Source organism: Neopsephotus bourkii, unplaced genomic scaffold (assembly GCF_033783945.1).
Source record: "Neopsephotus bourkii isolate Nb327-2 ecotype Australia unplaced genomic scaffold, CSIRO-AGI_Nbou_v1 NB_908, whole genome shotgun sequence".
NCBI classification, from domain to species: domain Eukaryota; kingdom Metazoa; phylum Chordata; class Aves; order Psittaciformes; family Psittacidae; genus Neopsephotus; species Neopsephotus bourkii.
Window position 1 is genome coordinate 733537 of NW_026901402.1, and position 27142 is coordinate 760678.

At 42.2% G+C, this 27142-nt stretch overlaps 2 protein-coding genes across 14 annotated transcripts in view; one reads left to right on the forward strand and one right to left on the reverse strand.

Moving 5' to 3' along the window:
- DLGAP2 (DLG associated protein 2) overlaps window positions 1–2254 on the reverse strand; it is a 462107-nt gene extending 459853 nt beyond the window's left edge. For all 6 annotated transcript variants that reach the window (XM_061357586.1, XM_061357604.1, XM_061357582.1 and 3 more), the window contains exon 1: window positions 2076–2254. In XM_061357586.1, the coding sequence (XP_061213570.1) occupies window positions 2076–2093 (18 nt within the window). In that variant the 5' untranslated portion in view covers window positions 2094–2254. The remainder of the gene's footprint in view (window positions 1–2075) is intronic.
- A 247-nt stretch (window positions 2255–2501) lies between these two features.
- Window positions 2502–27142, forward strand: part of ERICH1 (glutamate rich 1) — an 81713-nt gene continuing 57072 nt past the window's right edge. For all 8 annotated transcript variants that reach the window (XR_009726158.1, XR_009726161.1, XR_009726162.1 and 5 more), the window contains exons 1-2: window positions 2502–2530; window positions 20483–20656. Coding sequence is in view for 1 of the 8 variants with exons in the window: in XM_061357620.1 (XP_061213604.1) it covers window positions 2509–2530; window positions 20483–20656 (196 nt within the window). In the remaining 7 variants the exon portion in view is untranslated. The remainder of the gene's footprint in view (window positions 2531–20482; window positions 20657–27142) is intronic.

Genomic DNA, 27142 nt, shown 5'->3' on the forward strand with positions numbered 1-27142 from the left:
CAATGCATAACACTGTTAATTCATAAAAATATTAATCATCATCTGAGTCCATTTTAACCACATACCAGACATCTTGAAAGGCACACAAAATGATAGGGAAGGGACACAGCCTTTCAAATACAAATGGTAAAAATTTGGTTAGCTCTGTAAAAATAGCTACACACAGTAAAATTAAAACTTGTAATTCTGAAAGAAAGTGCTTTGTGCAAACCATCTGGAAATTACTTAGAAGTATAATTGCTTTATTGCTGAAAGCACAGAAATATAAAACCACTACTCTTGCTATTTTACCTGTTTCCCAGATAAAATGCAAAGATGGAAAAAAAAATCACAGATGTGAAAGGCTGATGCCTCAACTGCATTTGCATTATAAAATAATATCATCCCCTGCTCTACCACGGAGTTGCTTTTCAAACACAAGCCTGGTACAACCAGTACGCTCCCCTGACATATCACAAGCTGCGGTCCAAAGCATTCAGCTACTAAGACCCCACACGAGATTACTCAGTCACATGCACTCAGACCCGCACTTGGCCCCACTGAGGTGACCCTTCCTCCTAGCAGGAAGCCTGCTTGCAGCCACCTACTACGTAAATGCCTACAGATACCCAATGTTACAAATTTTGCTAGTGCTCTGCTCGTGATGCTGTTTTGAAGCACTCGGTAACACAAGACAAAACCCTTCAGTATCGAGAAAGGCACTTTTGTTTCTCAGCCTTGTTCTTGGGCTCACACCACCTGGAGTGACGGGAGCACTTGATCTCGTTCTGAAGTGCTTTAATTTGTAAGGGATTCAAATACCACCTGCTCCCAAGGCACATTAAGCTGGCGTGAGCCTGTGCCGTACTGAAACACATTCGGAAGCAAACTGCTGCAGATTAGAAACCCTTGGAAGTTTCAGGGAAGTTGGGGCCGAAGCAGTTGCAGATGTTAACACCTCTCTCCATCGCACCGGCACCGCTATCGGAACTGGGGCACCGGCAGTGTCAGAATTAGGTTACGAAGGCGGCAGAAAGAGGGGCTGTAGGAGAAAGCCCGTTCCGCATTCCCCGCTGCCCGGAGGACTTCCCCCGCTCCTCGACCTGCACTGCACAAGGCCGGGCAAGGGGGGGAGGTGTCGCCCTCGCACCACCCCGAGGTGGCGGCCGCCGGGCGGTGCGCGGCTCCGCGCCGGGAGGAGAGCCGGACCGAGCTGCGCTCTTACGGTGATGCCGGTTAATTGATTTATTTCTCCGGCAGACGGTGGTTCTAGGGCCCGGGGGCGCTCAGCCAAGCTAGCCGTTGACATAGTTCTCCCCAAGGGGAAACCCACCAGCGACAGCCCAGGCGATCGCGCGCAGAGCGGGCCCTGCGCCAGTCTCCGCGCCCGCGGACTTCCCCAGGCGCGCCGCGCCCTGCACGTCCGCGGCATGGAAGATGCGTGGAGCCGGCGCGGGGTCCGCCCGCCTCCCTCCCTTCGAGGGGCGCAGCGCGGCCCTTTCGACGTGCCCGTGTCCTCCGCGGCACGGCGCGGTTGCCAGGAAGGGAAAAGGGAAAAGCAGTTAAAGTCCAGGCAGCGGCGCGGCGGCAGTCCCGGTTCCCCCGGCCCCTTCTCGCGGGGCGGCTCCGAGAATTATTCGCTCCCCAAATTTAAACTGCCACCGGTATTCCGGCTCCGCGCGCAGCACCCCTTGCACCGCCGCTCTCTCTGGCCAAACCGGCCGCACCGAAGATCGGTCTGTCCGTCCGTCCATCCCCGTTCCCCTACTCCGCACGCCGCGGCCGGCGCAGCTCATCCCGCCGCGAGACCGTCCTGCCCAGGCTGTGCTGAGACAAGACCCCGCCACGGTGAGACCCCATCACGGCCGGCGCGGCGCCGGGACGCCCCGGTGCTGGGGGACGACACCACAACCGACGGCGCAGTCGGCGCGCCGTCCCCGAGCTGCTGGGGCACCGGTCCCCGACGGCTGCGGTCCCAGCGGCACCGGCAGCCCCGTTCCTGAGCTGGGGACGTGGAGAGGGGGGCATCCCGCGAGCTGCGAGCCCCGACGGCGGCCCCCCCCCTTCTGCCCTCATGTCCCTCGGCCGCTCGGTACCTTTTTCAGCGCTGACATTCTAGTGCATTATTAACGCGGCGGGCGCGGGCTGCGCGGGGGCTGCCGGGTCAGGTGAAGGAGACGCCCGGCCGGCAGCGGGACCGGGACCGGCGGCGGGAGGAGCGCCGCACGCCCAGCATCACCCCGGCGCCACTCACCCCGCCGGGGCGCCGCCGCCGCCCGCCAGCCTCTGCGCAGCCGCGCTCCCCCTGCCGGAGCCCGCGGGCACCGCGCCGGCCACCGCGGGAGGGAGGGAGGGAGCGAGAGGCGGGGCCGCGCGGGTCGCAGCCGACTCCGCGGGCACGCCCCTGCCGCCCATTCCGCCAATGGCGCGCCGCCGGCGCCGTGACGGACAGGCGCGGCTGCGAGCAGGAAGGAGCGCGAGCTGCTGGCTGTCGGCTGTAGGGGCTAGGTCAGGCCGCTGGCAGGGGCCATGTCCCTGAGCAGGAGGGAAGGTGAGACCTGGCGGGACCGGGCCGGGCCGGTGTTGTGCGCCGGTGCGCGGTGGGAGCCTGCAGGGTGGCAGTTAGCGGCAGCGCCCGCACCGTGGTACTGTGTGTGCTTCCCCACGCGTGGGGAGCGCGGCGGCGGGGGTCTGGAGCCTCCTCCCCGCGGGAGGGACCCTGAGGTGAAGCTGGGGAAGGGGCGGGGGAGGCAAGAGGGGCGCGGCCTCAGTGTCCGAACCCTCCTGGCAGCTGCTGTCCGGTACCCCCGGACTCGCAGGGCCCCGGGCTCTTGCTGTGCTGCCTGTTGCTGCCTGGGCGTGGGGAGGAAGGGTAAATAATTGCTTCTCTAATTACAGAGTGCCTTAAGATGAGCGCCTCTTCTCAGATGCGTGTGTGCATGTGTACTCGTTGTTAGTGACCACGGAGCTTGGCTTGTAGAAAGCGAGTTAGCACATTTCCGAAATAACTATGGTACCGTGGTTGCAAAGAAAAGAAAAGCCTTCCTCTATCAAGGCATAATGTCAGTCTGTTTGGTTTGCCTTTGTAAGACATGGATTTATAAGAATGCAATAGTGAAAATACAGGTGTTCTTTAAGTGGTGATTCTCCTTAAGGGGTGTTGAGTAGGGCTGAACTGTAAGAGAGTTGGGTGTTTGACTACTGTAGTGGCTCTGTGGCTGTCTTCTGAGTTTCCAAACGATTCCAGCGTCCTGAAACTCGGTTCCTTCCTGTGAGAACAACATGAGAGTGAGATTTAACAGCAGGGGTTAAAGTTGAAGCTGTTTGCTCTGACTGACTGCAAATAGTGATAGTTTTGAAGGAAATGTAAAAACAGACTAGTGTTATCTGTGTTTTAGATTCAGCTTCACTACAAGAGATTGATAAGATGGAGTAGCTGCTTTCCTTCTAGTTTTACGTCCTTTGAGGGAAACCAGAGGATTTCAGGTTGATGTCTTGTAGGAGAGGGGGAGTTGAGGGAGTTCATTCATCTGGAAATAAATAGTGGCTCTAGAACTGAGAAGGGGGGAAACAAATTCCAAAGCATTCTAACTGTTCAAAACCAATCAGCAAATAAAGAACTACTTGTTTCAGTAGGGTGGAAGAGAAAGTCAAAATTATCATATTGAGTGACTGTGTTTACTGTCTAGAGTTAGAAAACACTCATGTTTTCTTCAGCCACTCTAAGAAGTGATAGCTTAAGGTTGGGAAGAAAACACAGCGAGGAATAGAAGAATGACATGATGCCATGTGGTCACCAGGGATGCAATAAGAAAACTGGAAGAGTTTACAACCTCATCCGGTCAGCCCCTGTAGTGAATAACATAGTTGGAAATTGTTGACTTTCTATTGTGCGAAACTGTATACACTTTCAAAAAGACAGGTGTCTGCAAAAAAAGCTGTAAAGGTTTAGATGCTTCTCCTGAAGGTTGTTTTTGCTGCTGTCTATAGGAGTAGATCGAAGATGCTGAAGATAAACTTTTGTCTGCATTACAAGTGATCACTGACACTTTTTTATTTTGTACTCAACTGGGATATAATACAGAATAAATGGATGATCTTGGGTCTGGTGGTTAATGGAGAGAAACTAAATAGCAGAAAGACAATCAGCAGTGCAGGTAAGTGATGCACGTTGTCAGGAAAAAGTTGGGCAGGTGCATTCTGAGAGTGCAGAGGTTTTTTGATTTTGTGGGGCTTTTTAGTTGGTCATGTACCACTGATTGATAACAGGGCTAGGGTTACTAGCAGTTGTCATTATATGCATTACTGACAGGATGTTTGTCCTCTCCAGGACAGCTGAATTCAGAATTCATAGCTGTTAAAACATCATCAGTTGCAGTTTTAAAGCTGTAGTACTCATTCTTGAAAGTTTGTACAGCCCTAAGGTAATGCTGTCATAAAGGATTACAGAGTGGTGCCCCAGCTGCTGAAAGGTAGAGTTAAGATACTGGTATGGATGTAGGACACATTATTGACCATAACCGCTAGTAAGAAGCATGCTGTACAAAGGGTGATCTAGTGGTACTACAGGGGCTTCCTATTTGAGAGATTAAACTGGAAATTAAACAGTCAATTAATATTGGTGACAACAGTAGGAGGATTTAAACAGTGAGAATATTGCATAGAGGAGTGTTGTTTTCATCTGTTTGGGGCAGGAAGCTTATACTTGTAATAGGGATTGAAATGAGATGGCAATCCCTTAGTTTTAGGGTTTTGTTGCTTTGTTGGTTTGGCTTTTTCAATGGCCATATCTAATACTAAACAGCTTCATTTTTGCAGAAAAACACAAGAACCTTAACTATTATTTTTTTTGGGAGGGGGGGTTAAACTCAATTTTTTTAAAACATTTTGAGGCTTTTTCTGGAAAGAAAAGAAAATAAAAAAGGATAAACCCCAGGGTTTATAGGGTGGATATGTTTTATTTCATCCATATATGTTTATCAGTAAGGGAAATACTGATTAGAAATGGAATTTTATGCCTAACGCTATTTTCTTTTGCTCTGGGAGAGGTATCTCACCCCTCAAGCAATTAACAGTGTATTTTGCTCTCAGTAGTGAAAGATTTATTTCAGCTTAAAGACATAAATTGTAATTGAATTGTAGTTGAATAAATCACAGATACGTTGTTTGTGATTAATTGTAGAGGTTGCACTAGACCAAGTGTAATTGACTCTGCCATTAAAACCTTTGTGAAAGTGTGGAGGAACATTAGGCCTTTTTTTGTTGCTCAGTTTAACATTGTGCCTGGATGAGAAATCTAACCAAGAAGAAAGGCCAATGGTAATGAGAGGAAGAAATAATAGATATAATGTATTTATAATTCTGAGGGTAACTCATGTTTACACATAGCTGAATACGTGGAGCCTGACATCGTGTGGCCTTTGGGGTTCTGTGTTTGGGTGGGTGGGGGTTGTTTTTTTGTTTTGTTTGTTGGTTTGGTTGTGGGGTGGGGTTTTTTTTTGGGGGGGGGGGAGTGATTTGGGGGTTTTAGTTTTCTTTTTAGAAATTACACTTTGGAGCAATTCTTACCTACTTTGCAGTGAGGCAGAATGGTCCACAAGAGATAGATAGGACTCTGCTTAAACATACTAGGATGTTTTTAGGAACAGGTGTACGTACTTGTGTTATTTATTGAAAGTTGTAGGTGGGGAAGGAGCTGGTATGCTGGTTTGGGATTATTTTAAAGTTTTAAACAATAAGTGTGCAATGCCTTTCACTCAACACTAGTTTTGAATTTATTAGTAGATTGCTGGAATTTATGGTCTACCTCAGAGCAATCAAAGTTAAGATTGTCTTCTTGTTTTACTCTAGCTGGGAACTAAACCCCACACAGCTGCTCTCCCCAGTGGGCCGAGGGAGAGAATAGGAAGGGCAGAACTGTGACAACTTGTGGGTTGAGATGAAGATGGTTTAGTGGGTAAAGCAAAAACCACATGCACAACCAAAGCAGAACAAGAAATTCGTTCACTGCTTCCCATTGTCAGGCACATGTTCAGCCATCTCCAGAAAAGCAGGGCTCCATCACACGTAAGTTACTTGGGAAGACAAACGCCATCACTCTTCATGTCCCTCTCTTCCTTCTTATCCTCCTGTCTTTATATGCTGAGCATGATATCGTATGGTGTAGAATATCCCTTGAGTCAGTTTGGGTCAGCTGTCGTGGCTGTGTCTTCTCCCATCTTATTGAGTATCCCCAGCCTACTCCCTGGTGGGGTTGAGTGAGGAGTAGGAAAGGCCTTGGCAATGTTCAAGCTCTGCTTGGGAGTAATTAAAATATCCCTGTACTGTCAGTACTGTTTCCAGCACAAATTCAAAATCCCAAATTTTCAGCACAGCTCCCATACTAGCTAAAACAAAGAAAATGAACTCAACCCCAGCCAAGGCCAGCACAGCTTGTGATTTCTGGTAGGCATGTGTGGTATCTTATGTTTTCATTTGACTTTAGTTCAAAAGGTTGAAAACTATTCTCTAGGAAGTTTACATTGCTATTCAGGGTTGCCTAATAGCTTACGTTAAGATTTCCTTTATGACTAGAATGAGAAGTTCTCTCTCATTGAAATATACATTCCTTTTTAATGATGGGAAATTGGATATAATACTGATTTGTATTGTACGTATATGTGGGAATGCTTACAAAAATTGCTAGATATTATGTTATGATCAAACATTCAAAGGATGATACATTTACTCCCTGAAGAAGGCTATGTAGACATTCAATTGTATTTACATTTTATCTAGTATGGACTTACGATGATTCCTTACACACAGTCTTGTTGAACTTCTGCCCGTGCTCAGTAATGTTACCCCTGCCAGCTTCATGGTTTGTTCTGTAAATTCTGGTATATTGAGTTTATATTTTAGTATATTTTAGTTTCATATGAGCAGAGGGAGCAAGCTGTCTCTTTAAAGTTTCCAGATATTTTTTTCTCTTCAGTAATCTGAACTCCAAATTACTTTTTTTAAACTGTTTTCAGCTATTCTTATGGCAGTGATTTAGGCCATTATAGTACTATCTGTCTTTTTTCCGTATTAACCCCAGCATCTGCCATAACATTTAACTTTACTACCCATGTGTGTGGTGTAGTTTGATGTTCACTTCAAGCTGTATGCTATTTGCATCTGGATAAAAGTTCTTTAGGTTGAAGTAAGGTTTAAACTTTCTGAAATATAGAAAGTTTCCAATAGTGCTGGCAGGCAGCTGGCCTTGGTGACCAGTGATGTTGTAAGTGCACAGCTGCGCCCCCCCTGCTTCTTCCTTCCCCCAAAAATCTGTCTTACAAGAGAGAGGAAAAAGCAGTCGCTTACAGTCATGGTTTAGAGCTGACCCAGTGTCATGTAGCCAGAATTATTAATAACAATTATTAATAGTAATCAGCAAAGTTGAGCTTCTTTATTAAGGGTGAGTGAGATATCTTTAGATATTTTGAGAGAAGTCTGTTTAATTACACTGGGTAAGATCAGGCTGATGGTGCAGTATGAGAAATGTATTGTGAAAGATGCTTAGAACAAAGGATAGCACGTACAAATTGAAATAATGGTGAAGATGTGTCGTGGTTTAACCCCAGCCAGACAGCTTTCACTCACTCCCCCCCTCCCCCCATTCTTGCCCTCCCTCTACTCCTGGAGGGACGGAGAGGAGAATCAGAAAGAATGCAACTCCCACAGGTTGAGATAACAGTTTAGTAACTAAGGTATAACACAAATCACTACTGCTACCACCGATAATAGTAATGATAAAGGAAATAAGGGAAGAGAATACAACACCCCATCACCAAGCGACCGATAACTTGCCACCCCCAGCCTGATCAAGCACCAACCGATACCTCCTCCAACCCTGCAGCCCCTCTAGCCCTTCCGGGTAACTCCCAGTTACATCCTGGGCATGACGTGCTGTGGTATGGAATACCTCTTTGGTCAGTTTGGGTCAGGTGTCCCGTCTCTGCTTCCTCCCGGCTTCCCCTCCTCCCTGGCAGAGCATGAGGCTCACAAAGCCCTTAGCCAAACCAAGATGATGTGTTTTCCCAGCACTTTCCCAGGTTTCTCTACAAGTCAGACAGGGTTCTCCTGAACAGGTAGAACAAAATCCTGATATTCTCATTGTGATGTTTATATAGCTTTTTATCATCTCTGTCATGTCAATTTTATGAGATGTCTGGGAGCTTATGGCTGCAATTAGGGTGGCCTACTGAAAGATCTCTAAAGCCTTTGTTGAGACAGGATGGCACGATCTATTAGTCAGATTCTCATTGAACTACAAAGTCATGCAGAATTTGCTGACAGATTTAACACCAGTCTTACTGATTTGAAACTGCAGTGTGACACAGAGATAATGCTTGGTGAAGCTGAATCCGTTTCATCCGAGCTAAGAAGAGAAAACAAATGTCTGCTCTTTGTAGTGAATAACATACTGGTTTTTATCTGCAGTTGCTCTGAACTGTGTTGGCCTGGATGCACAAAGTTCAATCTTTGAGTAGTAAATCACTCTCCCATTGCCTCCTTCATTTAGGTGATTACATAAATGTGGGGTATGTAATCACTGTATTATTTTCCTTTCCTTCCTTTCTACTGTACTAGCATGTGCTATATACTTAAGTTGCTCATGTTCAAAAGTTGCCTCAAAGGTTAGAGAATGGTATATTACTGAGTATTGGATAACAAAGTGGTTTTCCATATGTTTTAAAAATCAGTGCTAGTTGGAAAGATAAATGGAGCAATGTTTTATGGACTACAATATTAGAGCAGAAAACTGGTGTGTTTTTATGCTATGTGGTTCTCCAGATGTAATGAAGAATGACAGGATTAAAGTGTAGGCAATTAGCATCTGATTTTTATTGTCTAATGGTACATGGAACACTTATAGATGCTGTTTCAGTGAGAATGTCAGAGGTCTTGAGACAAACCTTAATATTGTGAAGCTAGTATTATACATTAGGTGTGTAGCAGCATCTAAGCTTCTTGTGCAGCTCCCTGTGATGTTCTGGTTAGCAACCGTACTGAGATGCAGACAGCTGATAGCTAATATTTCAAGCACAGAATTCATATGACCTTGAATACAGGTAAATCCTTCTGTTATTTGATTCCGAAACAGTACATGTGTGTTCTCCTTTATCCCACTAAATATGTAGTAATAGCTTTAGCAGTTAAGAGTAAAACAATTTATGTTACATGGAACGTCAATGAGTTTGGTTATAAAACTGGAAAAGAGGACCTTGTATGTAGAAATTGTGTCAAAAACTGTACGATTTTTTTCCTTTAAGCTGTCATTCAAGTCTTATGAGGCTAGTAGAACTGAAAGATTGTGTAAGGAGCTAGTCAAGTTAAAAATAATAATTTGTGATATCAGTATTTCACCATGGCATTCCTACTCAGTCTTAATTCCATAGTTTTGTAGTTCCAGAAATAAGAAAACCAGGCAACCCACCCTCCTTGACATCTGCTGACCCAGATGATAATAGCTTGCAGAGGAAATGGGGTGAACAGGCTTTGTTCAAAAAGTGCTTTCTTTGCAAAGGCAGATAGTTAAAAATAAGGTATATGAGGCTGAGAGATTGTGCCTTCCAGACCAAGGCACTTTTCAGAATCATAGTTTCTAACCTGTAGAGAGATATTAACAGGAAACAAATTACTATCTAATACAAGATTCCTTAATACAGTAGGGAGAGGCAGAAGAACAACCAAGGCCAAAAAAGCCTCAAGCTTTGCAAATGTAATAAACATAGCATGTGCGTTTGTTATGCTAAAGGTAATTAAGCACGGGGCAGGGGGGGGGATAATGTGAGCTGTTGAGTTCCTCCACTTCCTAAAGGACCTTCAGTCTTTTGAAATAAACTTAAACTATTAAGACAAGTTGTTAGGTCTCATTTTGGGTAAATGTGTAAAATTACTTCTTCCAGTCATTCAGACAAGATAGCCTAGTGCTTTCTCTGACCTTAAGGTGCAAGTGAATTCCACTCTAAAATCTGAAGCTGAAAAATTACTTTGTATCTTTCTCAAGAAAGAATTTAAGAGAATAATAGTGCTCTTTGGAAGCAAGGACTATAAATACACAGATATATGCAGTGAAGTCTGAAGTGTGAAAACTGAAGATGTAGATAATTTGCAGAATGTCATCCTCTTTGACCAAACACAAGATCTTGTAAGATGTTAGCTTCTGTGTTTGGTTACAAGTGCCTCTTCCGATAGTCAGCTTCAGCCTGAATTTTATGTCCTTACTTATATCCCGTTTTGCCTTTTAGCTACTCTCCTAAGAGCCTGTTACCATCACTTCAATGCAAGATAAGGATTGCTTGCAGACTGAACACAAAGCCAAATACTGTAAAATTGGAGGCTTCCCATTCCTATTTATATGAAACTGTGCTTTCACCACAGCTAGAATTCTGCATATTTCACATTTCTCCCTACTTTTGGATAGCTCAAATTTTGTTATTCCCATGACAGTGCTTTGCTTTGGTTTGCTCATACTCTGTCTATGGCAGAATGGAAGTATGTCAGTCTTGGCAAAGCTGACCTCATTGGTAGGAGAAAAATTACGTTTCCATTTTCTTTCTTCTGACTTGAAGCATCCCTTCTTAAATATAAGATACACGCTTAGGATATGAACTGTCATGCTATACAGGATGTAATTGCATGTCACTGCATGCTGCTTCTTTTTCTCATATCTTTGTGCAGCTTGAAGATTTTTGGGAAGGAGGAATGGGAAAGTGATACCCTATTCAGCTGCTGGGGAATGCTCTGTTCTAGTTAATTCCTCTATTTTCCCTTTGTTTTTTAATCTGTTGGTAGCTGTTGAACTGATATTCCAAGTCTGGGAATCTTCTCTGCAGCTAAGTGATCTCAACTCAAAGATTCTTGAAGTTAATGTTTAAAAAGCTAGTCACTGCCCTCAGTGCTAGAACATGTGTGTGATGTGCACATACACATACTTTTGACTTAATCCAAGCCTCTGGTCTCTGCCACTTTTAGCAACGGTTCTGGCGTCTTTGAGCTTTCTGATATATCTTTTTTGTTTTGCTAGTGGGGTTTTGGCTGTGGGGGTTGATAATTGGAGGTTTTGTTTTTGTTGGGGAGCAATGTATGTGTAGCTGTTCTTGTATTATGAAATTTGGGTCAAGATTAATAAATCTAATTATCCTCAGAGATAACCTTGTATTGATTTCATTTGACCATAATGAGGGCTTATATGCATTGCAGTATCATCTGCGTTGAGTACATCTTGGACATGAGGTGACTGCTTGGCAGAATTAGTGCCTTGAATATGCTAGGTATCTGAAGAACTGTTTGATGTGTAAAAACAGAGTATAATGCTTTGCATGTGCTTACAAGTAGGCATCATAAATGCTACCTGAATTGTGCCCCTAGCTTCTGCAATATAAACTAGGTGCCTTTGTCTTTTTGAGACTTACGGAGCTATACACAGAATCACTGTGTATTAGACCAAAAAAAAAAAAAAAAAAGGAGCAAAGACCTTTGTTCCATCAGTTTGGCCAGCTGAGCAACTCCTTCAGAAAGAATCCAGAAGACCTAAAACAAGAAGTTCTTCCCTGTATGGTTAAAGAGCAAGTGTGTTTGTGGGGAATGGCTTAAGGGAACAGATAGTAGTTCCTAGACAGAAGTTATCATCAGTCTTCCACCTGCTAGCTGGTAAGAATGGCAGTCTGGCTAACATTCTCTGCATGTAGCAGTCTCTTAAAATGCTTTTATACCCTGTTGCTTTGGGTCCTAATGAAATCCAGGTCTCTCTCTTTCAAGAGCCACTGTTTTTCAAGTGGTCCCCATGAGCATCTCTGTTCAAGAGTTGACTGTCCATCTGTGATTAGGGAAGAGGAGATTATCCAGGCAATGAACCTGTAATACCCAACTAGGGAAGGCCCTGCTGTAGTTGAGTTTACTCTGCGCTAATGGACTAAAAGATGTCCAGAGGTCCCTTCCAAGCTTAACCATTCTGTGATTTTTATGACTAACTTTCATGGCGTCTGTAGGAGATGTAACACTTTCATAAGAAAGGAGACTTCAAGGATTTAAATCCTTTTGAATATCAGAGAGTAATTCTGCACTAGCAAAGATGAACTGAACATTTTAATGAAGACTTGTCCATATGTTCTACATGTGGATCATGATTCTGTCTGCTCTTTCCATCCTCTTCTGTTCTGCTGTGCTCTTTTCTTCTGCTTAGCAGAAATAGTGTATTAACACATCTTATACATGGAATAGTTTCAGAAGAGATTCCTGACTCCCCTTTTTAGAAAACTTCTGTTTGTAGGAGAGAGAGACCAAGTAGGGCAATATGCAAGCTTCACAGAGTTCTAATGTGTTCAGTGCTCTTGATGCCACCGATTTTTATTCTTGCTGCTGCCCAAGTTGGATCTGAGTAGGCAGAAGGCAACCAATTGAGAAATGTGGTGGGGGTGCTTACAGTGTGCATGGCAAGTAGCCAGAAGTACATGGCAAGTGTTCTCCATATAAGTGCTTTTGAGGAAACTGTTGCCTCCTACACTCAGCTGGACAGGAACACTTCTGATGTTGTTCAGAACTTTGTTTAGTTATTCAACATGCTTTTGTTATAGTCTGTGGTATTAACTGAATTTTAATCATGCTGTCAACCCCAGGAGACCCTTTATAAATCTGCCTTGCTATTCCAGTGTTGATATGTGTGTGTTTGTGGGTATTCTGCTTATGTACATAAGAAAGTCAGTGGTGTCAATTTAATACAGAGATGCCAAACAGTGCATTTGTTTGAAAGAGGCTTTTTAATCTTCTCAGAAAATTGTAGTAGAAATATTCTGGATATTCACAGTTTGTATCACAAACTAGCATGTGTTCTGCACTCTATTTCTTGGAGTTATACTTTGCTTTGTTTATATTGTGTCAGACAGTAGAGACCTGGTGCTTTTTCAATTTTTCTGATGTATTTGCATTTCACCGTTTCTGTACGTGAGTTGTCAGGAATTACCTATGGAACTACCTTGTACCTTTTGTAACTTGTCCTCATTTCTGAAAATACTGGTTCTTTTTTGTCGCTGAGGAATTCCTGGAAAGATACATCTTCTGGTGTCGCTTCAGCTCATTGCACAGTAGGAACATTTAGTGCTTCCAATTACATACAGGCTGGGTATTTTCATAGTGTTGCATGCTTTCAGCTGGAAAGTAAAATTGTTTCACTTCTGAAATTAAATAAAAAACTTAGAAGACAAGACTAGAATATGTAGGCATTTCATGTTTGTAGGTCTGCTAGAATTGAGTTTTTCCTGCTTCAGGCAGTTGGACTAAATGACCATTGTAGGTCCCTTCCAACTGAAATATTCTGTTCCAGCTACAGAAATATACCAGCTACTCTCCTCATCTTGTGTTTACAGCCCTCTACATCTCAGACACAAGACCTCAGTGGACTTCCTTTCTTTTTTTTTTTTTTTTTGACACAACGGAAGTACCCACTTACTTCACTGTAAAATGGCGTAGGCTCTTCATAATGCTGTGAGGAAAGTTCATGTGTTTAAATATAATTATATTTGAATGAATGCACAAGGGCTCTACAAATTAAAATCATTCACTGTTGGCTGTTAAGACTGTGTTATTTGCCACTACTATAAGCCAAATTACACTTCCTTTTATTAAGTGGGAAATTTGATGTCAGTGGGATTACTGTGAGGAAGCCGAGCTACAGCTGAGGGCTGGAGCATCTCTCCTATGAAAACAGGCTGAGAGAGTTGGGGTTGATAAGCCTGGAGAAGGGAAGGCTCCAGGAAACCATTCAGTGATGATTCTATGAAAATCTTTTCCTAATGCTCTAAATGGGTCATATTACGCATTTTTGTGAATTGCCCTTACATGTGACTGTGCCTTAGGAACTGCTGGAGCAGAAAGCGAAGTTTGAGGTCTGGGTTAATGCACTAAGATGTCATGTGGTTTTTATAGCTTTTAAAAAAGCAACAGCCATGCAGTGGGTATAACTTATAACTTTTTCCTTTATGGATGTCTGTCTTGTCCCCCTTAGTGTACCTAATGAAAGTCAATTCACCTGGTATTGTTTGACATGTGATTACTCCTTTTTGCTAGCTTTAACTTCTTGTTGGTCTAAATTTGTCATACAATGGCCTAAATATATCATTCATATAATGTATGTGTGTACAATGTATGTACAAAATCTGCTTTTTGTAACAGATCCATGATTATGTTAGGAAAACTTTCCCTGGTGACCTTTGTCGTAACTAAGATAACTTTTTGTCTCCTTTTTTTTAAACAAATAAAAGGATCCAGTATGATCTCACATGCATCTGGTCTCTGGCTTAGTTTGTATACATGTCAGTAACCAAATATAAGGAACCCTGGGGTGATCTACGAAGAATATAGTATGACAAACAATTTTCAGTGTAGTTGGTTTTAGTCCTTTCTGTTTGCAGTCAGCCCTACAGTGTTCATAGGAGTTAGAGCTCAATATAAGAGACTTCTCTACAGTGTTTTGCTTTTTCCTGTTAGTTGAGTAGAATAATGTTACAGTACTTCTAGGTGCTCATGAGTGTGTTGAGATTGGAAATTCTCATTTGCCATTAGTTTCTAATGCTTTTGTGTCATGGTCTAATGTAATCTTATCCTTGAGCTACATAACTCTTTACTACTTGCTTAAAATTCTTTTGTCATTTGTTTGCTTGCACTGAACAGCCCAAGCTCTCCTTGCTGTTCTATGCCTTGTTGGCTATTGTAAAAGCTCTTCTCTGTCTGCTTTAGGTTTCAGTTCAGTTGGTTTGTACACAGCCAGCTTAAGGCTGTACACGGGGTTTTGTGAGATCTCTTGAGATTCATGTATGAATGTTGTTCATTTTCCCGTCTCAGCTTAAAAAAATACCTAAATAGGGTCTTGAATCACATTGTCATAGTATGTGACCTCCATCACACTAGTGGCTCAGTCTCTCTCATGACTGCTTAAACACAGGATTTCATCTGTAGTCACCTGTATGTTAGTAATCTCCATTTAGGAATGTTTGCTTGTCCCCTTAAGTATGGAGCCCCTCCAAATCCAAAAGGCTAAAAAAACCCCACCAGTCCATAAGCTTATATTTCTCTCTTTAATCTTCATAACCTTATTAATGGAGACAGTGTTGCTGAAGCCTGGTTTTTCCCTACAGCAAAAGAGAAAAGATTGTCTTTAAACCTTCAGGATTTGGGGCAGGTATTTCTATTAATATTATTACTGTGCAGTATGTCCTTTTGACCATATGCCTAGCTCTAACACTGTGAAGTTCCCTTTGTATAATCTTGAACTGTTTTCCATCTATTCCACGAAACTGGTATAGCATGCACAACTCTTGCCCCCACTATCACATACATGTGTACACACAGTCGGATATCTATCAAATCCAGGTAGATTCAGAGTACAAAGTCATTTTTAGGAGATTATTATAAAAAGTCTAATGCTTCTCTTGCCTTCACTCACCTTCAGTGTCTTGTTTCCAACACTAATAATCTACCATTGTATTGAAGGCTTGTCAAATTCCTGGATGTGAAAAAACACACTGAATTGGCAAGAAGTTCTTTACAGCTTTATTTGTACTTGTGGTTGGACTCTGGAGACATCAGCAATGAAGAATCCACACTACTTGGAACTAAAATAGCGACTAAGTCTGCTATGATAACACTGAACTCCAAAGCATGGTGGTCCATGGGCCATCTCATCTAACCTAGAGGCTTAGAGCTTCCTCCAGTTGTCACATGTTACTGGGTGTTCAGAGCTATGTCTTCCTTCAGTAAGGTATAGCTATGAGGAAACTTTTCTTCACGTTGCAGAAGAACTTGAAAAACACTTTTAGTCTTCAGTAGGTTGGGAGTAATGAGCTATCAATTAAACCTCAGAGAAATAGAGACATGAAAAGCTGCTGTGGTAGTTTTTAAAGACTTACAGTGGTTTGGGTGAACTGAAGTCTTCCTTTCATTAATTCTTTCCCTATAAAACTTACTGGATTACCATCTGCTGTCTCAGAATTTTTAGGGAAGTAAGAAGAGTTGAAAGCAGTGCAGAACTAATGCTAATAAACATTCTGTGTTGCTTTCAGCTGCATCCACATCGCTGCCATCCCTGGCCCCTAAACAGCTTAGTTGATCTGCTTTCCTCTCACTCCAGGTTCCCATCTGTTTGTTCCAGAGGCTACCTTGTTCTAAGAGGAGAGATGTATCTGCAGTAGTCTGTGCAGCAAGGTTTCTTTTTTTTTCCCTTGTAATTTGCTTCTTACTGCTGTTCACATTTCTTTCCTGTTTGGTTCAAGGCAATGTTCCAGAGATAATTCCCCTCAAAGTATTCTTTTTCTTCCAGACTGGAACACCAGGTCTTGTAATGCGTGAATACAGTTTTCAAGAATGTCCTCAAAAACATATCCAGTAGAATATATTAAATTTGCTGCCCCGTACCTTGTTGAATCTACACGTAGATTCAACCTTGCTGTATCTACACGTGGCAATTTTCATTGCTTCTGACTACAGTTAGCGTATCCCTCATTCTTTTGCGGTCCCCCTCGTCTTTTCTTGAGGTCTTTTTAAAAACATGTCTCAGTTGTGTATGATTGCTTTGAAACATCAGTCTGCTTGGAAAAGTGTTCCCAGTTTGGTCTCTTGAAAACCCACATGAATCTGCACAGATCCTTCATTGGTTATGTTGACTGGAAAATAAGAGCAGCAAATAACCATATGTACTTGGCTGTGCCACAGGTATGGTGAGAGCAAGTCTTGTTCCACTTTGGAAATCCTATAGCTTAGATATGTCTCTGATGGTGGATCTTTTTCCTTGAATTTGCTTCGCTGCTAATCTCCTGTCAAGAGGTAGTTATTTTTAAGGCTTTGAGCAGTTTTTACCAGATGGATTAATTTCTAATGCCACATAGTGCCAAAGACATCAGGTTAAGCATCATTTTCATTAGGGGAGAACAACTGCTCTGTAGCATCAGGCAAGACCAACCTCCTGTGGTTAAGCCAATGCTCATGGATATCACGGAATTATTATTTTTTTCTTTGAGTAATTGCGGCAATAAGGCCCTGAGGAAAGAGCATCCTCTGTCATCCGAAAAATGTTTTGGTAGCTCAGCTCCAAGTCTCTTAACTGCAGAGTGCTTCTTTGGAGCATGTAAAGTTGCTGAGTATGGCAGGAGAGATATTCCTCAGAGCCTAATTTTCTTGTTCACTGATACGCGGGACAAACTTGTTCAAAAAGTTTTGGGCTGCAAGCAGATACTTTTTTTTTTCTTCTTCTTCAGGCTAGAATATATATACTTGGGGTTCCAAATGCTTCAGACTGAATCAGTCAGGTTTTGTCAGCTGCTTTCTAGTGACAGCACCTCCTTCATTCTCCCAAGGAAGGTGTACTGGGATGCATGGCTTCCTGCTGTTTTCAGAAGCTTGAAATACATCGGGTTCTAAACAGGGACCTTGTGATGCCTACATGTCACTGCTGATCATTTCCATTCTGCTGTGGTAGTTGGGAATTGCTAGTTGTCTTAAGAGCCAACCTCACAGTGCTGATATGCACTGACACAGGTGTGAAAGCTTTGCATCAGTAAAGAACTCCCCCACTCTGCACCCAGCTGCTTCTTCCTGTGTCTGCTGAGAGCTCCAGCCTGTATGACTGGATGCTGCTTTGGTACTGGCAGCTAAACCATATCTTTGCTGAAGATCACTGCAGCTGATCAAGATACTTCTTTCTAAGCAAGAGAGGTTTTTGTGAAAGAGTAATTTCCTCAGTATTCACAGCCTCCAAAGGCAGGCTTTATTTCAGCTTGCTTTCTGAAGCAACAAGTATTAGAGATGGGAGAGCCCCATGTGAATGAGAAGGAATTAATGTTTCAAAACTGGTTTTGTATTGCTTTCTGAAGCGATGCTAATGTGTGTATAATGTGAGTGTAATCCCTATATTTTAAAAAAGAAAGAAAAAGAGTTGGGTTTTTTTTTCTTTTTTTGTGGGGATAGCTGAACAGATGACTAGAAAAATCGTATTTCCAGATGGGGAGCATAAACTCCACTGTAGCTATGAGATGGTTGGCTCTCTCAGCAGATTTGGAGAAAATGTGTTTCCATATATAGATTCATCAGTATCTCAATCATTTGCTTGGAAAAACAGCTTCCTCAATAGAAGTGCTTAAATGTTAATTTATGTTCTGCTTTTGGCTGTGCTAGAGTTAATTTTCTTCATAACAGCTACAATGGTGCTATGTTTTTTGAGTTTGTCATGAAAACAGTGTTGATAATGCACCATGTCTTGTTTATTGCTGAGCAGAGCTTGCACAGTCAGGGCCTTTTCTGCACCTCACCCTACCCCACCAGTGAGTAGGCTGGGGCTGCTCAAGGAGTTGGGAGGGGACATAGCCAGGACAGCTGACCCCAGCTGACCCAAGGGATATCCGATACCATATGGCATCATGCTCAGCATATAATAAGGGGAGAAGAAGGAGGAAAGGTAGTGCATTCAGAATGATGCCGTTTGTCTTCCCAAGTAACCCTTACATGTGATGGAGCCCTGCTTTCCTTTAGATGGCTGAACACCTGCCTGATGATGGGAAGCAGTAAATGAATTTGTTTTGTGTTGCTTGTGTGCATGGCTTTTCCTTGACCTATTAAACTGTCTTTATCTCAACCCACAAGTTGTCTTAATTCTACCTTCCCTATTCTCTCCCCCATCCCACTGGGGGAGAGTGAGCAAGTGTCTGTTTGGAGCTTAGCTGCCTACCAGCATTAAACCATGACATTTAGTAACAGCTCTACTGGAGTTCATTAAAATGCTGCAATATTAGTAGCAGTACTCAGGGAAAGGATGCAGGATAGACCTCTAGGATAAGTTGCTTTAGGGTCCAAGATCTGCAAAGGGCAGTTAATTTCACCTTATTATATTGCTTGTTTCTACCTACTTTCTCTAGTTGTCCTCTGAGGAGAGTAATTGTGGATTTTGTTTTTCTAGCTGTAGAATATCCTGGCAAGGGAATCTCATGAAAAGAATGTAGTAACATGTCAGTGTCTGTTTGTCTTTGAACAGCAGTCTTAACCCATAACTTTCAAAATTGATTGTGCTTGCTTGCTTGCTTACTTGATGGAGGGCATCGCTGCAGCTTGTCACAGGTATTTTCATGTCACTGAATGATGGATAAGTATAGAAAAACTAACATTTAGGCTTCACAAGCTTTCTGCACAAGTATCTCTTCAGGCTTACACCTTACTGTAGGCCTTTCATAAGGTCACTGATTTTTATGATATTATGATTATTCAAGAGATTGGACACAAGCAAAAAATTGTTCACGTATGCTAGTAAGAGTTAAAAAAAAATGTCTAACAAGACATTCTCCCCCATAATCAGTTATTTATGTGACTACTGAAGCATATCATCAAGATACACATGGAGACAAATTTTGACCATCAGGGACTGGTGGCTCAAGGATGAAGGTGATTTTATTCAGTAGTAAAGGAAAGCAATTTATTGAAGACAGTTACCTGATGATAGTATGTTCTTCTGTTAGGCTGCAGTAGGAGCCGTTTTTATAACATTGTAAGTCCTTTTCTCTTGACAAAATTACTTTGTTAAGAACCTGCACGGACTTGCTTATATGGTCTCCATACACTGTATATTAAACTTAAAATTGGAGTCTAGAGAGCATGTTTTTCTTCAATTCTCTCTTCTTTTTTTTTTTTCTTTTTGTAACCCTCCTCCTCCCATCCCACAATATCTGCTTGACTGAGTAGAATTCATGAAACTGGGGATGTTTGCAATAGATAAAAACTTTCTTAGTATTATTAGATATTTTCATTTAATATGTAATTTCAAGTGTTTGAGATATGCATGCATACATATACTCATCAACAAAGCTATCATCTTTATATTATTTGCATATATTATTTTTCTTTAATCAAGTGATGCTTGCATTGAGTAACTAGTACCAGATTGCCAGTGTCGTCAGAAAGGGGCCCATAAGAGGAAGAGGCGTATAAGAATACTGCTAATTCTGTAGAAATAATTGGGTTACCATGTGTTTCTGCTCTTGCCTGCTTCTAGTTTTTCTATGTGATTGAATAGTTGCAGCTTACTGATTTTAACGAGTGATTCAATTGCAGTGCCTCTGTGCCAGAAGAGACCTGCATTTTGAGCAGCCTTATAACACTTGTGTAGGAAGGTTTTACAAGAAATTTAAGAAATTAATATGTGTGTTTAGTCTGTAAATGTACTGCATAAATTTATTGCCAAAACGTATTCAAATAAAAGGCTCTAAATGTAACCTTGCTAGTGAACTCTGGGGTTTTGAAGCTGCTTTTCTGACTGAAGTTTAGGACTCTTAATGTACTATTTTCAATTTTGCCTGTGAGAGGTATGGACTACTGAAGACAGACTTGCATGAAATAGGAGGGAAACTATCTTATATCAATTAGTTGGGTTTTTTAAAGTCTCCAGTTATTTTTAAAACACTACATTTCTTTCTGTTTAAAATATTTTTTTCTTACCCCACAGTGTTCATAGGTAAAGTACTGAAAAGACTCTATGCTGAAACGTCACCATCTTCTCTTGTGCATACTTTGAGTGGAAAAGAGGAGGTAGTTCTTGGAAATCTGGGCTCAGAATCCAGTGTTCAGACTTCAGCAGATGCTAGCACATCAACTGATACATCCTGCAAATCAGTTCAAGGTGAGACTACATAGTCTTTTTCTGATAATACACTTTCAAATATAATTACTTGTCATGAGAACAGTGTAGTATCTACTTTTTTAATCTATTAGTACCAACAGAAAAACTTGAATACAAGCTCTAGTGGTACTTAATACCTAAAATACTTGAGGTCAGCGCTGAAGTCCTGTGAAAGACAAGAAACAGTGTATATGCATGAACGCAGCATTCAGCAGCAGCTAATATGAAACTTCAGTATAACCTATAATGGTCTCTGGTGAAATGTCTGTGGAATACTGAGAAAATTACTCATACTGGAAAAACTCGGCTATTAGAGATACTCCTAAACATTGGTGGGAATACGTGATCCAGTGCTTTGTCTTGCCCTCATGTGGCAACCGAAGGCCCATGGAGTGCGTAACCCCAACAGGAGTCAAATATCAGTTCAGGCACTATGTTCTGTTAGGGTATGTGCCCTGCTGAAGAGCATTATTTTATGTCTGTTTACACAAAGTGGTACATGAATATTTTGATAAATAGAAGACCTTAGATAAGTAGAAGACCTTTTTCAAATGGGTTGTAAAATGTGGATGCTATGCTAAAAGATGGAGGATTTGCAAAATGAAGTAGCTGTGTTATTACTTGTGGGTGAAAGGCTCTGTGCACCAAGTATAGAAGTGTGAGTTGCTTTGTGTTGCAGTTCATCTAAACCCAAATTTTGCCAATACTGAAAGAGGTCGTTAAACTGGCTTGAAATAAAAAGGTGTGTTTCATGATAGTATAAAAAGCTTTCCTTACAAACAAACAAAAATTGCAAATGTGACCCAGGACAGGAGACTAAAGTCCTGAAAGAAGTGAGCAAAATGGGTGGTGGGATTAGAACCCTATACTACATAAGAACAGATACTTGTCTTGTGCAGGGATCCGCTTGGTAGCATCGGATGGAGAACTTCTCTGAATTACAAAGGAACTCTGAAGAGCTGCTTGATCTTCAAGAATAACCTTCTCAAAGTACAAGAATGGCTCATTTTGATATGCAGAAAACTAAGCAATTGTGGCAGGATGCCTGACTGAGCTCAGATGTGTCAGGGAACAGCATGGAGAAAGTGAGGTAACACTAGCTGGGGCAAGACAGGCACAGCAGCTGTGCCAGCACCATGGAAGCAGTCCTACGGTACCTGAAAAAGGACAGCAGAGCATGTCTGATAACAGTAACCAGGCTCAGCAGCTGTCCCATGACAGCAGGCAAGTCTATAGTGACAAGGCAGGTCCACTGTCAAACCACTGTGGGAAGTCTGTATCAGTGTGCATCAATTAGGGTGTATGCCCAGGCACAGGCATGGCTGCAGTCTAGCTCAGACTGGGAGCTGCTTAAAAGGAGCTCCTGAGTGATGTGAGGTGAGCCCTTTTGGAGGTGGCTTCTTAGAGGTCTTTCATATGCAGCTCTTTCTTCACAACAGTCTGGATGAATAACTCTCTGATATCAGAGACCGCCCATAAGAACAGGCAGTTAAGAAGGAGTTCTGGGCCCTTACAACACAAAAGAAGTACAGAGAAGGTGAAAGTGGGTATTTATTAGCTACCAAAGAAAAATACAGAGATGTTGCCTGAGTATGCTGGAATGGAGTTATGAAGGCCAGAGGTCAGCTGGAGTTGAAACTCATAAGGGGGTGTAGGAGCAAACAAGAAGGGGGGGGGGGGGGGGATAAATTTTCTGAATATTTTATTTTTATATATAATATTATATATTATATTTTGTTTTTTATACCTGGTTCCTAGTACAATAGTCAAGTTAATTAAACAAAAGCATTTGATTCAGAATCCTAATACAGGTAAAAATGTAGCTCATGGGAAAGGGAACAAACATAGAGAAAAAAGAACAGTTGCATGTTTAGGATTGTCACAGTGAAGCAACGAGAATGTTCTTAAGATTAACAGCAAACTGACTGAGCTTGTTTTCTGCTGGAGGCAAGCAAATCCTATGGTAGTACAGAAGGGGTTCTGCCTTGAGTGATGTTCTACAAATGTATACTTAAAAAAAAACAAAAAAAAAGAATGCCTTGAAGAGGGTTGCAGTGATAAACTTGTAGGAAAAAGAGAAATCGGTTACCACCTACGAAACCAACAGATAATTTAACTGTTCTTCTCTGGCTGTGGTTTCATTTAAATTTAAGGAGGTCCTGCGTGAATAGTCATTTACACATTGTGATTTTATAGCATTAGGCACTGAAAATATGTCTTTAGTGAAAAGCTGATAAGATTTGGAGCAATGAGCTCTGTGGTCTTGCATGAGGAAAAACATGAAGGCATTGACTGAATTTTTTTTATCATGTAGTATTTTAAGTAACTTTTCTTGTACACCAAAAGTTATAGGCATAATTAGGAAACAGCTAATCATTTCAGTAGCAGTAGTCTAAGATGGACAATGGAAAATTAGGTCATTTTTGTGTGTGGGTACAAGTTCCTTTCTAGTTTGTAAGTGATTACTTCAGTCCTACAAAATGTACTGAATAATTTAATTTAGTGTCAATAAGAAACTAGGATTTCACAGTATCACAGTATCACAGTATGTTAGAGATTGGAAGGGACCTCAAAAGATCATCTAGTCCAATCCCCCTGCCGGAGCAGGAACACCTAGATAAGGTTACACAGGAACGTGTCCAGGCGGGTTTTGAATGTCTCCAAAGAAGGAGATTCCACAACCTCCCTGGGCAGCCTGTTCCAGTGTTCCGTCACCCTCACTGAGAAGAAGTTTCTTCTCAGGTTTAAGTGGAACCTCTTGTGCTCCAATTTGTACCCATTACCCCTTGTCCTTTCATTGTTTGCCACTGAGAAGAGCCTGGCTCCATCCTCGTGACACTCCCCCTTTATATATTTATATACACTAATAAGGTCACCCCTCAATCTCCTCTTCTCCAAACTATAGAGACCCAGCTCCCTCAGTCTTTCCTCATAAGGGAGATGCTCCACTCCCTTAATCATCTTAGTTGCCCTGCGCTGGACTCTCTCCAGCAGGTCCCTGTCCTTTTTAAACTGAGGGGCCCAGAACTGGACACAATATTCCAGATGAGGTCTCACCAGGGCAGAGTAGAGGGGAAGGAGGACCTCTCTCGACCTACTAACCACCCCCCTTCTAATACAACCCAGGATGCCATTGGCCTTCTTGGCCACAAGGGCACAGTGTCGGCTCATGGTCACCCTGTCATCCACCAGGACCCCCAGGTCCCTCTCCCCTACACTGCTCTCTAACAGGTCGTTCCCCAGCCTATACTGGAACCTGGGGTTGTTCCTGCCCAGATGCAGGACTCTACACTTTCCCTTGTTATATTTCATCAAGTTATTCCCCGCCCAGCTCTCCAGCCTGTCCAGGTCCCTCTGGATGGCAGCACAGCCTTCTGGCATGTCGGCCACCCCTCCCAGCTTAGTGTCATCAGCAAACTTGCTGATAGTACACTCAATTCCCTCATCTAAATCGTTGATGAATATATTAAATAATACTGGTCCCAGTACCGACCCTTGAGGCACTCCACTAGATACAGGCCTCCAACTAGACTCCGCCCCATAGACTACAACTCTCTGGCTTCTCTCCTTCAGCCAGTTCACAGTCCACCTCACTACCCGATCATCCAGACCACACTTCCTCAATTTAGCCGCAAGGATGCTGTGGGAGACCGTGTCAAACACTTTGCTGAAGTCAAGGTAGACCACATCCACCGCTCTACCATCATCCATCCACCGTGTTATTTCCTCATAAAAGGCTGCGAGATTGGTCAAGCACGACTTCCCCTTGGTGAAGCCATGTTGACTGCCCCTCATAACCCTCTTATCCTTGATATGCCTTGAGATGGCACCAAGGATAAGGTGTTCCATCACTTTCCCAGGAATGGAGGTGAGGCTAACCGGTCTATAGTTACCTGGGTCCTCCTTCTTGCCCTTTTTGAAGACAGGAGTGACATTTGCTTTCCTCCAGTCCTCAGGCACCTCTCCTGTTTCCCAAGACTTGGTAAAGATGATGGAGAGCGGTCTAGCAATGACCTCAGCCAGTTCCCCCAGCACCCGCGGGTGCATCCCATCTGGACCCATGGATTTATGGATATCCAGATTGCTCAACTGGTCTTTAACCCATTCCTCATCGACTAAGGCAGACCGCTCCGTTGACCTATCATCATCCGAGGTCTCAGCGGTACAGGGCTCTTCAGGACTGCCCCTGGCAGAGTAGACAGAGACAAAGAAGTCATTCAGTAACTCTGCCATCTCTGTATCTTCTGTCACCAGGGCACCCGTCCCGTTCATCAGCGGGCCTACATTGCCTCTGGTGTTAGTTTTACCTGCCATGTATTTGAAAAAGCTTTCTGCTGTCCTTGACCCCTCTCGCCAGCTTTAATTCCAAGGAGGCCTTAGCCATCCTAGCAGCTTTCCTACATCCTCTAGCAGCAGCCTTATATTCTTCCCAAGTGGCCAGCCCTTCCTTCCATGACCTGTAAACTCTCCTCTTCCACTTGAGCATACCGAGCTATTCCCTATTTAGCCACGCAGGTCTCCTGACCCTCTTCCTTGACTTCCTACGTGTCGGGATGCTCCAATCTTGAGCTCGGAAAAAGCAGTCCTTGAAAAGAAGTTCTTTGAAAAGAAGTTAAGTCCAAGTATTTTCTAGGATTAAGTAACAATTTTTAGTATAACTCATCACAATGTTCTACTTGCCTTTAACAGTTATTTTCAAACTGTGAAAATACCATTACTGATTTGCATGAGTTAACACCCCCGAGAGTCTGATATTTATTGAAATGCAGTTTGCAGCATTGCTGTTGAAGCATAAAAGGGACTTAAGCCCATAAAATTTAAAGACCATAATCTGATATCCTGTGAATATTTGCATTTATGTTCCCTTTTTGAGATCAAGTTGAAGTTGAGGTGCTTAAGTATATAGAAGATCAGGACCCATGCTAGTGACTGGTTCTAATTTAATTTTGGAAGATCAATAATTTAGTATCAGAAAGGGTTGTTCCGTAAAGTTCCTCAGACAGTTCTGGAACTAAAGCTTATAATAAGACCCAGAATAACTGGAGATTGAAGAAGAAATCTGAAGGATAGTGTTCTTTGTGACTACAGAGTGATCTTTTGAGTGCTATTTGCATTTTTTTTGTTGTTATTTGTTTGGGATTTTTGGTTGTTGTTTTTGTTTTGTTTTTTTTTTTAGCAAGGTGGCAGTTCTATTAGGGTTTGAGAAATTACGTGGAGGTGCCACATTTCTGAACCCCAAGGAACTTATGTATTATCTCTTGATAATAGAATTATTTTTTATTTTAAATTACTTAAACCCCAAAAAAAACCAACCACTTGCCTGTGGCCAAAATTGCCATTCAAGGGCATATTAAGATGTACTTTCCCTTTGGGTTGTCCTGAATAGCATTTTGGTTTTATGCTATTCTACCATCAGTGGAAAAAAAATGAATGTGACTAAAATAGGAGTTCCTTCCTACCCCAAGGCAATTAGATAAGCCTTGCTAACTATTTTTCCCCTTGACGAACTTCACTCTTCTGTTGCAAAGGCTATAGTTCTTAATTTTAGAAGATGGAAGAAAACAGTTTTTCTTGCTTCAACATAAAATTTAAGGGGGACTAGATAACCAGCTTTATTATCTTAAACCATTAGAAGGTAAGTATACATGTAATAAACCTGAGCCTTCTTGGCAGGCAGAGTATTAAAAGAGGAAATAGAAAACTGGAATGTCCTACAAATAAGAGGGCTTAATTTATTCTTCCCTAAGCTAGCAAAGATACTTCCAAGTCCAGTATTATAAATGCTTAAAAACTTGTACCACAAAAAAATAGTGTCTGGCAAAAGACTGAGAAAGCATTTCTAAGTATGAATTACTCATTTGGGCATGGGCTTTGGCTGTTTGATTCTGAGGATTGGTTTTGTTTGTTTCTGGCCCTTGATGGGTCAGGATCTACTTGCAACAAGGATTAATTTCGTGGAGGGTATTTCTCTTGAGGTCTGCAGTTATGTGATTTCTGTTGATACTTTAGAATCTCACCAATCATTTTTAATACCTTTATATATTCAAATAAACATGTGTGCTTCTGACCAGATACTTGCAAACTGTAGAGCTGGCTCTTTTAATGGCCCCCTTAGTCTCAGGCCTTTTTCTTGGCCATAATTATAACTGCTTTCTAAAGGACTTGGGATTTACTGATACTTAGCATCTTCCCTATAAAAACTAGAATGTAAGAGTTGTTGAAGAAGGATAATTGTATGCAATTGAAATGTACAGTATTCAATTTTTCTATAAATTATATAAAATAAAGCATGTGTATATATATATATATGTAAATATATAGTGTAAAGCATGCTGTTCCACTTTTGGGTTTTGTCTTTTCCCTAATTCTGAAAAAGGAAATTGGAATGCAGAAAGTCTAGTGTCTCAGATCATTTGGAGACAACCTATTTGATCTTTCTTTGTTTCCTTCATTCATTTAAGTAAAAAGTAATGCAGAAAAATACTA